Below are 14,602 nucleotides of genomic sequence, written 5' to 3'. Positions count from 1 at the left end.
GCACTGACTTCCGGTGTTCAGTTGTGCCTTGGTTGTTGCAGACGTTATGGATCCTGGCTCTTTATATATATAGATGTATGAGATAATAATAGAAGTAAACACTTAGCTAATGTTTACAAGGTGTCAGGCACTACTCTAAGCACTTTAGATAAGCTAGGTAGATTCTTTCTAGTTTTACTTTTATAAATTAATCTTTAAACAATAATCCTAAATTAATTTTCAGAACACAAATCTGAACACACAATGACCTGCCCAATTTTAACAGTGGCAAAATACCAGGTGACAAAAAGATAGAATATAAAAAACAACAGTGTGTTCTCCTAACAGGTTTAAATACTGGTTAAAGAACACAGATCTAGGCAAGACAATTAATTATGGCTGCAATGGTCCAGAGCCAACCTAGACTTAGAAGACCTATCACCAAAAGTTGCTTCTGAGATTAAAATTAGGGAAATGATTTTTCATAAATACAACTGCACACATAGTTTATATTAGAACATTTTCCCTTCCTAGATTTAGGCGTTTGGAATGATAACTAAGTAACTTAAGGTGAGAAGGAAAGAGATTAACATTAATTGAATGCCTACCCACATTGCTAAGCATTTTCACTTTTATTTCTTTTAATCCAGACACATCAGGAGGTACTTGTTGTTATAATCATTCTTAAAGATAATATAAAGTTTAGCCTTTCATTAACATGCTTCCATAGAAAACAGAACAAGGATACGTATGCTTGACTATCCAGAAATAAGAATATGACATAAGAAATTGAAAGTATACTTACCCAATGCCCTGAGCTATATTTTCTAATTGCCGACACATGCAAGATCGAACTTCATATTCTACATCTTGACAGAGTGATTTTACCAAGGGAAGTATTTCTCTTTTAATGCTTAGAGGAGAAGAAAGAAACATGTAAACGGGTGAGTGTTTTGGAATAATTAATATTTTCAAACAATTATCATCAAAATCTTAGCTTAATAATAACAAATATACTTTAATATAAAGCTTTACAGTTTCCAATGTATTTTTACATAAGTGATTACATTTGGATGTTATCAGTAACTGTAAATTATGTATATGACTGTTTTTAAAATAATGGTTAATTTTGGATTGGCAGTTAAACATTTAGCTAAGATAAAAAAGGCTGCAGGCAAATAGAATATCTGATTCTACCAAACCATCAACCAAAATGTTCTGCAATTTTATATTTTAACTTTTGTCATAATTACACTCCATTCCATCTTTCCATTTGGGATTTATCATTTGGGTAGAAAGTAGCATACAAATTATAAACCTATAAAACCTCAACTAAGATGCATTGTTCAAAATAATGAATTTGTAACATAATAATAATGGAAGAAAGCAGAAAGCCTGTTCTTATGTCATGTTTATCAATTTTTGAAGTCTATACAATAATGCCATTTTATCCTCAAAACTACACTAAGTATGTGACAGGGTAGATTAAGATGAAAAATAGAAGAAACATTAACCTTATTTTTTAAATATATTTTTATTGATTTCATAAAGGAAAGGAGAGGGTGAGATAGAAACATCAATGATGAGAGAGAATCATTGATCAGCTGCCTCCTGCACGTCCCCTACTGAGGATTGAGCCCAAAACCCAGGCATGTGCCCTGACCAGGAATTGAACCATGACCTCCTGGTTCATAGGTCCACGCTCAACCACTAAGCCACACCAGCAGGGCAAAAGTTAACCTTATTGATTTTGAAAAGAGATGAGATCAAAAAGAAATGCATCTGAACAAGTAGACTTCTAAGAATTCTATAAAGTTAAAACAGCTAAATTTGTATGCAATATGGAGTAATACAAATCTATTGTTAGTCACACAGTTATTATTCATTTTTAATCAATTTAATTTTATAAAGTAGACAAAAAGTTAATATGAATACTCACGTATGGGCATCAAATTTGTTGGTCAATTTTCCTAAAATTTTACAACTAACTAAACGAGACTGGACGGTTTGGGAAAGTTGTGCCTTGGAAACAAGTGGATTCAAAATCTGAAGAGAAAGATTGAGAGAACAAATTCACAAAGTTTTATATATTCTTGACACTAATGTCAACTATTTTCTTCAAAGAATAGTTTTATGTTCTCAATGTTTTTAAAGAATCTGAATTATAATTTGAAATGCAGAAATTATGGATATTCATAACCTAGATCACCTTGTTTGTCTTCTGGGATATATATATATAAATATTTATTATAAATAAATAAATATATAAATATATAAATAAATATATAAATACATATGATAAAGATGGTGATAAATTAAGTAACTAAAAACAATTATGCACAAAGAAGATTGCATTAAAGCTTATGGTGAATTCTGCAATGGTCTGTAAGCACCTAAAGTATAATTGGGAAATATATTCAAAAGAAAAAAAGCAAATTATTAGCCATCTACCCTTAAATAAATTTTCATATTTATTCTGAAGTAATCCAAAACATAAATTATAGGTTCAAATAGATTCTATTAAGTAATTCTGTCATTTGAATACAACACCCAAGTCTACTTGACAGTGTACATGTATATGTATATGTATATGTACATGTACATGTATATGTATATGTTGGGCACTCAAAAAATCAACAGCAAGATAGATTGTGAAGAACTATCACAATCAGATCCTGACTCTGGTCCCAGCTCTTTAACTTGTCCAAGTCAGCGTACTATTTCTCATCTACTTAAAATGGAAATCAGAATATGTCATATGCAAATTCCTCCAAGTTCTAAAATTCTATGACTCTAATAAACTGACTTTATTCCTCTCAACAAAGTAGCCAGAATTACTGAGCACATAATGATAAATATAACTTAAAAGTGAAACATTTCAAATAAAGTAAAACACATATTTAAAATATTTAAAATCACGTTAAATAACAGATGGCATTCTAGAGTAAAAACTGCATTCTACCACATTCCACTCTTCAAAAAATATATAAATAATACACATCAACATTACATTGAACATTTAAATAGGTGTCATCATCTAGATTTTTGGCATCAAGCATACAAGCATCCTTATAAATGGGTAAATCTTCCCATTTTCAAGCAAGTGTTTTGTCCTCCGAGAAAGGACAATAAATTGTGTGAGGGCAAAGGATGAAGACACTTCATAAAGCCCAGAGAGGACATTTTACTGACAGATTACTGGGTTTTTTCAACAATGACATATTTGAAAAGAAAAACATATAGGGATAATGTTCTCAGGATGAAAAACCTTTCATTACAGAAAAAAATTCCTTTCTAATTTTCGTACTCTCTCATCTTACTTTACTAAAGCTTTCAGAGAAGGATGTACTGAACAATATCGAAAATTAAAAAGCAAATAACAAACTGGTAACAATACTGGCAATAAACATAACAAAGGACTGGCAACTTTGATAGATAAACAGCACATACAAATAGTAATTAATGATACTCTTCGACAATTCCAAACGAATAATTAAAAGTGACATAATATATGAGAAATATATAAAATAGACTAATTTTTAAAATTCTGATTAAAATGTAATGCCATTTTTGGCCCATCAAGTTAAACTGCAACACTATTGCTGATAAAAGTCCAGGGAGACAGGCATTTTCACATGCTGCTAGTTAAGATGCTGAAGAATATTAATGCTCTCTGACCCAGTAATTTCACTTTTTTGAAAGCTATAGTTAAATCATCTGAAAAACAGGAAAAGCTCTATAGAAATGTTCATTACTGCCTTATTTTGATAATAAAATACTGAAACCAGGGTTAAATGTCTAACAAGTAAGTAAAATATTTTGTACATACTGCCAAATGAGTTTAAAATAACATAGGAAAATAATGGTAAGTGAAAACCAAACTAATGCTAAATGATCATTAATATGGCCAACAACCATACTAGTACATAAGGGGGAAATCTGCAATGAAAATATATCAGAATGTTAAAAGTGGCTAAGTACAGAATCATGATTTTTCTCCTTACTAATTTCTGTATTACTCAAATTTTCTATAATTACCATGCTTTGCTTTCAGAGTGGGAAATAACTTTATTCTTTCTTTTAAATGCCATTTCTATAAAAAGAAAAACTGTGGAGTGACTTAGTATTTACTCCCCCACACACACCAAAAGAAAAGAGTTACCTCATGCCTTAGGGTTTCTTTGGGCAACACTTCTATCACAGACAGAAGAGTTTCCAGCCATGCATTGCTGACACCTGATTGACACAGATAAAACATGGAAATTTAATCTCACAAGTCTAGTTTCAACTCAGCCATTATTTGCTACAATATTACTTAATGATAAAATGGAATAATAATTACTACCATTGTAAGAAGTTTCTCTATTTTTATTTTAGAAAACAAACATTTATATCTTTAAAAATAATATTGGGGAGCCCTATCTGATTTGGTGGTTCAGTGGAGCAGCCGTGGGCAAACTACGGCCCGCGGGCCAGATCCGGCCCGTTTGAAATGAATAAAACAAAAAAAAAAAAAAAGACCGTACCCTTTTATGTAATGATGTTTACTTTGAATTTATATTAGTTCACACAAACACTCCATCCGTGCTTTTGTTCCAGCCCTCCGGTCCAGTTTAAGAACCCATTGTGGCCCTCGAGTCAAAAAGTTTGCCCACCCCTGGGATAGAGTGTCAGCCTGTGGACTGAAGGGTACCAGGTTCAATCCCAGTTAAGGGCACATGCCCAGGTTGTGGGCTCAGTCCCCAGTGGGGGGCATGCAGGAGGCAGCCAATGAATGATTCTCTCTCCTCACTGATGTTTCTATCTCCCTCTCCCTTCCTCTCTGAAATCAATAAAAATATATTTTAAAAATAATAATACTGGGGAGCTATCTTTACCCCAAATTGTGCATTTTTGCTGTACAGTTATATTATAAACACAAATGCTGTAAACCTTCAAAAACTCTAAGAAGAAAGTGTAAATCGTAAGATGAACTAATGGGTCTTCAGCTTTCAAGGATACTGAACTTCGTGGGTTTTGTAAGGAAACAGCCAGGGCTATTTTTAGTCACACTAATGACCAACTCTTGGACAGCATGACCCCACTCGTTGTCCTCATGAGACTAACAAGATTCCAAGATCATCATGACCACATGAGTTTAAAATAACATAGGAAAATAATGCTAAGTGAAAGCCAAACTAATGCTAAATGATCATTTAGAGCAATAAATAACTAACGAAAGAAGCGTGCCAGGCTCCTGACCTGCATCCCTGTGCTCCAGATGCAGTAGAATGATTTGGAGGAAGGAGTGGGCATACGTATGAATTGACACTGATTCTTCGTGTAGAATGGTCAAAAATGATACTGCAGCTGTTAACTGCATTTCCACACCTGCAACATGCAGGACTTCCTGTAAAATCAGAAAGAGTTTGCTATTATATAGGTGAGAGAGCATAAACTGTAAGTTTTAAAAATCCAAGGTCATAAAAACAAACATAGTCACATTCCACAAATAACTGTATATGACTTCCAAGAATATGTATGGCCCGGCCAGCATGGCTCAGTGGTTGAGCTCAACCTATGAACCAGGAGGTCACAACTGGATTCCCATTCGAGGATGTGGCCGGGCTGCGGGCTCAATCCCCAGTGTGGGGTGTGCAGATTGCAGCTAATCAGTGATTCTCTCTCATCATTGATGTTTCTCCCTTTCTCTCCCTCTCCCTTCCTCTCTGAAATCAATAAAAATATATATGCTTGCTTTATTTAAGAAAGCTATACTAATCTACTCCTGATCACTTAAGTCATTAGACCACATAAAGTTTAAATGCCTTAGGAACTGATAAAATAAACATTCCATTGCTTTACAGATGAAAATTATAGAAGTACATAAACCTTTAAATAGTAAAATAGGCATTTTTGATAGATTTCAACTTCTATTTTGCTATCTGTATTGTACAGTTTGCCATCATTTCTAGAACAATAATATCAAAGCTCAGACAATCACATGTGTTTTTATTACTTGAACTTCTGGTTCAAAAAATAAACATACATTTGACTCTAAAAAAAGAAATGCATTTAAGATTTGAAAATGCATTTTCCCCTTTAAAGAACTGACAGGAACATAAATTATCATAAAGTAAACTGCTATTAAAAGAAAAAATGTTTATATATAAGAATGTTTTTTAAAAATTATATTCATTGCCATCTCCATTCACCATTTTTTAAAAATCCTAAATATACATGCAAAGTTAAAGCCTACGTGAGAATATTAGTTTTCAACACATGGAAAAGTTAAAAAAAACAAACGTTCACATAAACCTTTTCAAATATATTATTTATACTTTAGATAAGAGAGAGTGTGGGTATGTGATGTACTTTGTTTAACCAATTATGGCAATTATAAAACTGAGTAACTATTTTATAACTAGCATAGTAAAGTTAGTAGAACAATGTGGAACTTGCAGCCACAAAACAAGGTTTCAGATCTGTAAGCCTAAGAAACTTCATATTTCTGCACCATTTCCTAATATATAAAATGTGAATTATAATACTGTCTTCTTAGAGATTTAAACAGAACTTTTATGAATTACCAACTTGTGTAAATTGAGCATTAAATAATGGCCACTGTACATCCAACTATCCCCTCTCTACAACTAGGCTATCTAGTAGGAATCTCATCTTGGCCACACCTGAACTGATCTCTTCCCAGCACCTTCTTCTCCAACTTTCATCTCAGTAAACAGTAAATGACAACTTAGCCCTTCCAGTTGTCAGCCCAAAAATTCTGAGGTCATCCTTAACACATCTTAGACCCTCACGCACCAAATCACATGACCAATCAATCCTGATCCAGAATCTGACCATTTATCACCTCCACCATTACCACCTGATCCAGGCTACCATCATTTCCACCCTGAATTACTCCAATAATCTGTTAACTAGTCCCTGATTCCATCACTGCCCCCAGAGAGAGTCTTGTAAGTCAGATCATGTCGCTTCTCTGTTCAAAACTCCCCAATGGCTTCACAGCCCGCTCAGAGGAAAAGGCAGTCCCTGCAGTGACGTACAGATTTGCTCCCAATGCCCCCTTTGTCCAGACTTGCTCATGGTTGGCTCCTGACCTCGTTCAAGCCTGTTTAAATATCACCTTTTCAATGAGCCCTATTTTAACCTGAAAGCCACTGCCGTGCCCCAGTTCTCACCACCCCTTTTACAGGTGTTTTATCTCCATCATCCAACAGTCATTTGTGGATGGCCTATCTCCCACATCTAGAACATAAGCTTATGACTGCCAGGCTTTTTGTCTGTTTTGTTCACTGCCGTAGCCCCAGGTCCTAGCACACAGCAGGCATTTGCTATAATGGCTGGATGACTGAATATCTCTTCCCCTTTCACCTAAGCTTTTTGCTGTTGATGCCCTCCCCTTCACACACATTATCCACATCTCCTAAAAAGTAGCTTCAAGAGATTTTGAGGTGAGTCCTAAAGATTAGGGATTGGTAGAATTAGACACAAGGCAAAACCAAAATGGATCGCACAGAAATGCATTCTTACTATCATGTCACTAGGAGGTGTTCCTGCCATGGTCTACCCCAGCATCTTTGTGGCCATGATTTAGACCGTGTACCTAGACTCCTTGGTTCAGCCTGGTGGGACCACTGCCAGTCATTGTGCTAGAAGACGTTCTACAGCATGTCATTCTCCAGCAGAAGAAACAAACTCCGAATCCTCAAGCATCTTGCTGAAGGCCAGCGAGCTAGGAACTGGCAACTCTAACCCTTGTGAGCATGATGCCAAATCTAAGCGCTGAATTCTTCCTCACAGGCTCTGCATTTCCACTCACCACTGAGTGAGGCATGGATGGCTTAAGTCGATCTTAAGCCTTCCCCAGGCGGTGTGGGGGCTCTGGCAGTGTCACTCTGGCCTATGTTTATGAGGTACGGTAATTCCCAGAAGGCCTATCAAACATCAGGGCGGCTATTTATTTATTTATTTATTTATTCATCTCCAGAGGATATTTTTTCCCATTGATTTTTAGGGAGAGTGGAAGAGAGAGTGAAAGACAGAGGAAACAATCAATGTGAGAAAAACAAATTGATTGGTTGCCTCCTGCACAAGCCCTGACCAGGGCCAGGCCGATGAGGAGACTGCAACCAAGGTCCATGCCCTTGACCGGAATGAAACCTGGGACCCCTGGGTCCGCAGGCCGACGCTCTATCCACTGAGCCAAACTGGCTAGGGCTCAGGTGACTGATTTTTATTTTGTTTTGTTTTGCTTTAAACTTTTGTATCGCACGCACAAACATTATTTTACGAATCTTTTCAACCAACAGGCAATTGTGGATCTTAACAGTTCTTGGCTGAAAGAAAAAGAGAAGAAACCATATGGCAGAAGCAGAAGCAGCAATTGGTCTCTAAAATCGGCCTCCCGTATCTCCTTGCTTTACTGTTTCCTAAACAAACATAACTCCACACTAACAACCTGGATTTGGAAAACGTTTTCAAAAGATTCTATGTGGCCAGGATGCATCACTCACAGGTCTCAGAAGGCACAGCTTTTATTGAGAAACATAAAGTACTTTGCGAAGAAAGATTAAAAGTAACGGTGGGGGCCACAGTGTACATTCCGGTTCACATGTGTCTGCTGCTTTAAGTTCCAAGAGATGTAATTTTGCACCCTCTTAAAAAGGCATTAGAGTCCTGGGTTTGTACATATGCAAACGTTTTGCAAAAGAGGACATGAGAAGCTCTCCAACTTCTTATCTTCCTACTGCGTTACTCAGTCTTGAACCCCGCAGCAACATGTGCCCCAACTATTTTGCATTTAATTTTCAAAAAAATCCTCAAGTCTTATCAGGATTTGGGTTTTCTCTTGTGCTGGCTTCAACATCTGGGACTGTCCACTGTTAAGAAACCAGCACAGACTAAGAGACTGTATCACTGCTAAAAGCCCATTGACTTCCACACGTCTTTCTGAAACATAGCACAGTAAGAGTCAGATACTTACCCATCAGTATTCTCCTCCACAGTCACACCTCTGGACAAACAGTGAGATCCACACTCTCTGGGTAAATAAGTGTGCATCCTCATGGGCCTTGGAAGACACTGAAAAGTAAATTCCTCTATTGCTTAAGTGCATGCCTCAGTGCCAGTTACCCTTCCTCCTAATGCTACTGTGTGGCTGGCATTCCAACTTGAATCCTCAAAAATGAAATGAGACCATTTATAAATGAGTTAATGATACATTTTCAAATGTCAAAAGCTATTCTGATTCAAGGAAGGGAAGTATACTAGCCACTTCTGTGTTGAATTGCTTCTTTAGCAGTATGAATGGTGGAAGCAAGCATTTTATAAGGTGATGTAATGCAGTCCTTGCAGAGAGGAAAATGCTCTGTCTCCAATAAACCCGCGTTATATGCATCAAGAAGAGATTTCTCTTTATAATACACAACACACAGAAGCAATAAATAAATCACTGGCTTATTTCAAAAAGAACAAGTATTTTAGATGCACACATTTGGAAGCTAAATTAACTGGTAATCACATGGTGCTGGTTAAAAGTAAAGGAGCCCTAAAATTATAAAGAATCTTTGTATATGAAATAACATCATTGATTATTTTGAAATTAAATAACAGGGATTTAAATATTAAGATATTGAAGATCAAGGACATAGAAAATATTTGAGGATCATAAATGTGGGAATTTTTAGTAGCAATAACAGTGAACAACACTTTTCATTATATAAAATGATAGTATTAATGAAAGACTTTAAAACTGAGTTAAATATGAATAATTGGAACATGCCAACTCTAAGACACCTTTAACAATTAACTACGATAGCTCATTCTTTTCCTTGTCACTAACTGCCATGTTCCCCACTAAAAAAGGTGGGGGGGAATCTAGTCAACATTAATGAAAATCAAACTCAGAGAGAAAATAAAGTGGAGACAGTAAACAGGAATAAAGGGGCCATGTTTACTCTTCTATAAATCTGTATTTCAGTGACTCGCAAGGTTCATGAGGAGGTACAATTAGGAATATTCCAAAGATCTCTTTCCATTAAGGAAATACCAATACCAGTAACAACTATCAGATGACTGTGTAAATGTGTAATGAAGTATCCGCCGTGCAAAATCATGACAACGCCAAACAAACACATTTCAAAACAATGACTTTGAAACTGAACTTCTAGCTAGACTACTCTGTCAAGTCATTTTTACATATAATAAAGTAGAATCATGTAATTTCATAATTTTAGCTTAAAATGTAAACAGTAATTTAAAATGCTGCAAGTAAAAGATGTGCATATCAAAGAAATGTCTATTTACTGGATATAATAGACATAAGTAACTATTTCAAATGATCCATTATAGCTATATTTAATTAGTTAAAGTTGTTTTAGAAAAAATTATAAGCTGTTTTCTGGGGTGGGGAGCATTATAAAGTATGGCAAATTTCTATAAGCAAGTGAAAACAGGGCTTTCTTTGCAGTCATTCAATGATAATTTTCCCTCCTATCCTAATCTTTCTCTAATAAAAATCTAATTCTGATAATATAATTTTAACTTCATTTATAGCTATGTTAAGTACCAGCACTAAACTAAGTGCTCTGGGAAATTGGATAAAGGTCAAAGTCAAAGGCTTGCTTCCCTACGTTTGCGGGATTCCTGTTGCTTATACATATTTAAATATTCAACAAATATTTATTTAGTTACATTCAAGGCACTGTGCTAGGTGCTGGAGACTTAGCACAAGCAGGACTAGCAATGTATCTGTTAATACTGTAATTACAACAGTGACAAGAGCTAAGGATGAGAAGTACAAGATGGCATAAGAATCTCTAATGAGTGGCCTGACCTCTTCTGAGGATCATAGAGAAGTAATAAAAAGAGAAAAGAGAGAAACAACTAGACAAAAGTAGGAATCAAGAGGTAGGAATGCAAGAAGAGTAAGAAAGAAAGAGTGCACAGCCCGGAGAAGTAAGGAGCACGGTAGCACATTCAGGAACCGAAAGGAGGTCAGTGTGCCAGGAGCACAGTCCGAGGAGGGGCTGAGGCCAGTGAAACAGACGGACACAAACTGCAGGGCCTTAGGTGGGTTAAGCAAAAGAATATTCAAATATTCCATTTTAAATGCTCTGAAATGTCATGCCTGTTATAAAAATAAATAAAAAGAGTCAGGAAGTAGTGAGGGAGGGGGGATGGGAGGGAGGAGTGGGCAAGGATCCCTTGAGAAGCTATTGCATTTACGTGAGCAAACCCTCAGAGTAGCTTGGACTAGGGTGGAGGCAGTGGTTGGGGAGAGGTGGATGGGTTCAGGAAATATTTAAGATATAAAATAAACAAGATTGTATATGTGGGTAGTGAAGGAAGAGATGGCATCTAGGATGACTCCCAACATCCTTGCTTGAAAACCAGATGAGCGACAGTGCTCCCCATGAGGAGAGTGGAGGAAGCAGGTTAGGACAAGGGTCACTGGAGGAAGCCCAGGGGGCCAGGGGAAATCCCAGGAGCTCCATTTGGACTTGTTAACTGTGAGATGCCTTTGAGGCATCCAAATAGAGATTTAAAACAGGGAATTGTATTTACAGATCTGACCCTCTGAAAAGGTCTGACATAAATAAGAGAATTTTTATTCAATAGATAGAATTTATATGGATGATACGTAAAGCCTTGGGTGTGAATGAGAGTGCCTTCAGAGAAAACATGGGTAGAAAATGGAGATCTGCTACTGTGAACATACTTTCACCCCAGCGGAATAAGAGCGCTGAAGAACTCAAAATTTAAATAAAAAGATGCATTAGAAGTGTTCGGCCGAATATTTAATTCTAAGTTTTGGACTATTCCTAACACATCATTAGAAAACAATTGGGGGGAAACCAAGATGGCGGCATAGGTAAACACCGGAAATTGCGGCCTCGCACAACCACTTCAAAAAAACAACTAAAAGACAAAACGGACTTCATCCAGAACCACAGGAAGGCTGGCTGAGTGGAAATTCTACAACTAGAAGGAAAGAGAAAAGCACACTGAGACTCAGAGGAGGTGTGGAAGTAAAGTGCAGAGGTACGGAGGCTCACAGGGAAAGGGCTGGCAACTGAGGACATGGTTGTCTTTTTCAATCAGGAGGGAGTCTGAAGCTCCCAACTGCTCTGAACTCCAGTTCCGGGTGAGTCTCTGGGAATCCAGACTCATACGGGGAGAAACTGGACTGCCTGGCATCGGTCAGAACTCGAGGGCAGCTTTCTCTCAGAGGTGCTTGCGGAGATTACCGGGACACTGAGAAGAGGAGCCTCTTAGGGTAGGACTGAGGAGCAGCCATAGCTGTTTGCTCCGCCCTGTTGATCCCCTGAGACCCTGCCCCACCCAAGCTGTGAGCAGAGGCTTTTGCATATGAAAGGCCTGGCCCTTTGAAATCTGAAAATTATCTAACAAACTGCAGCTGGGTCAGAGAGACCCAGAACTTCCAAAAGAAGGCCCAAGGCCCCACAGCAGCTTGCATTGCTTCACAGATGGGCCTCATCTGGGCACCTCCAAACCCCCCAAAAAGAAGAGGAATCTGCAGATCTCTCCATAGCTCCTGCCTGATAGCCTCAGGCAGAGGCTAAATTAGCACCTCCTTAGAGATCCAAGTGCCAGTGTACCCAGTGGTCAGAGTGGGACCATCCAGATTACAACTCCTCAGATCCATAAGGGACACACTCAGGGGGCAGACTCAGTGAGCACCAAAGCCCCACTAAAGCAAGTCTTGCCCCAGAAGGGTGTCTCCAGCACAGAAGTTCTCCCACCACAGACACAAATGATTCTCACAGCCAACTGGCCTGGAGGTCAATTCCTCCCAGTGATACCAACTACAATCAAGGCTTAACTACAACAAGACTGTGCACAAAGCCCACAAAGGGGTGCACCAAGAGTGTCCACCTCAGGTAATTGGGGAGGCTGAGCCACTGGGCCCTGTAGGACACCTAGCACAGAAAGCCACTCTATCAACACAGGAAAGCAGCCAAAATGCAGAGACAAAGAAACAGGTCACAAATGACAGAAATGGAGGAAAGCAAACTAATGGATATAGAGTTCAAAACCACACTTATAAGGTTTTTCAAGAATTTTCTAGAAACCACCGATAAATGTAGTGAGACCCTCAAGAAATCTAGTGAGACCCTCGAGGTTATGATAAAGGACCAACTAGAAATTAAGCATACACTGACTGAAACAAAGAATATTATACAGAGTTCCAACAGCAGACCAGAGGATAACAAGAATCAAGTCAAAGATTTGAAATACGAAGAAGCAAGAAACACCCAACCGGAAAAACAAAAAGAAAAAAGAATCCAAAAATATGAAGATAGTGTAAGGAGCCTCTGGGACAACTTCAAGCATACCAACATCCGAATTATGGGGGTGCCAGAAGAAGAGAGAGAGCAAGATATTGAAACCTATTTGAAGAAATAATAACAGAAAACTTCCCCTACCTGGTGAAAGAAATAGACTTACAAGTCCAGGAAGCGCAGAGAACCACAAACAAAAGGAATCCAAAGAGAACCACACCAAGACACATCATAATTAAAATGCCAAGAGCAAAACACAAAGAGAGAATCTTAAAAGCAGCAAGAGAAAGACAGTCAGTTACCTACAAGGGCGTACCCATACGACAGTCAGCTGATTTCTCAACAGAAACTATGCAGGCCAGAAGGGAGTGGCAAGAAATACTCAAAGTGATGAATACCAAGAACCTAGAACCAAGATTACTTTACCCAGCAAAGCTATCATTCAGAATTGAAGGTCAGATAAAGAGCTTCACAGATAAGAAAAAGCTAAAGGAGTTCATCACCACTAAACCAGTATTATATGAAATGCTGAAAGGTATCCTTTAAGTAGAGGAAGGAGAAGAAAAAGGTAAAGGTACAAATTATGAACAACAAATACACACCTATCAACAAGTGAATCTAAAAATCAAGTGAATAAATAATCTGATGAACAGAATAAACGTGAATATAATAGAATCAGGGGCATAGAAAGGGAATGGACTGACTATTTAGGGGGGGGGGAGGGAATGTGGGGGGTTCGGGAAGAGACTGGACAAAAATCGTGCACCTATGGATGAGGACAGTGGGGGGTGGGGTAAGGGCTGAGGGTGGGGTGGGAACCGGGTGGAGAGGAGCTACAGGGGGAAAAAAGAGGAACAACTGTAATAATCTGAACAATAAAGATTTAATTAAAAAAAAAAGAAAATCTGCAGGTTAAGGATGATGACAGGATATGGGGGAGGGGTGCAGGTGTACGTACAGAAACATTTTGGGTTAATATTGTTTTAATAGTAAATCAAGAAGAAAAAATAAAAAGGAAAAGGAACTTCTTTCAGTAATGGCAGAGCAGGTAATTCTGATCAGTTCTCCTGATGAGGATAATATAAAAAGCTTGAAAAAATATACAAATCAGCTGCATAAAGGCATCTGGAAATGAATAAGGTTACTCATCCAAAATTTAAAAATTACCTAACTTAGATTACCCATTACTAGCAAGATGGCCCATTACTAGAAAGATTGTCCATTACTAGCAAAATCGCCCATTACTAGAAAGATGGCCCATTACTAGCAAGATGGCCCATTGCTAGCAAGATTGCCCGTCTAACAAATAATAGAAT

At 37.6% G+C, this 14,602-nt stretch overlaps 1 protein-coding gene across 5 annotated transcripts in view; it reads right to left on the bottom strand.

The window, feature by feature from the left end:
- PPP4R4 (protein phosphatase 4 regulatory subunit 4) overlaps window positions 1-14,602 on the bottom strand; it is an 87,733-nt gene that overhangs the window by 40,296 nt on the left and 32,835 nt on the right. For all 5 annotated transcript variants that reach the window (XM_036315765.1, XM_036315767.1, XM_036315766.1 and 2 more), the window contains 4 exons: window positions 5,221-5,368; window positions 4,142-4,215; window positions 1,919-2,025; window positions 785-892 (listed from right to left, as the gene is read on the bottom strand). In XM_036315765.1, coding sequence (XP_036171658.1) covers window positions 785-892; window positions 1,919-2,025; window positions 4,142-4,215; window positions 5,221-5,368 — 437 coding nt within the window. The remainder of the gene's footprint in view (window positions 1-784; window positions 893-1,918; window positions 2,026-4,141; window positions 4,216-5,220; window positions 5,369-14,602) is intronic.

Source organism: Myotis myotis, unplaced genomic scaffold (assembly GCF_014108235.1).
Source record: "Myotis myotis isolate mMyoMyo1 unplaced genomic scaffold, mMyoMyo1.p scaffold_m19_p_60, whole genome shotgun sequence".
NCBI lineage: Eukaryota > Metazoa > Chordata > Mammalia > Chiroptera > Vespertilionidae > Myotis > Myotis myotis.
The sequence above is the reverse complement of the archived record's forward strand: the minus strand, read 5'-3'. Positions and strand labels throughout refer to the sequence as shown.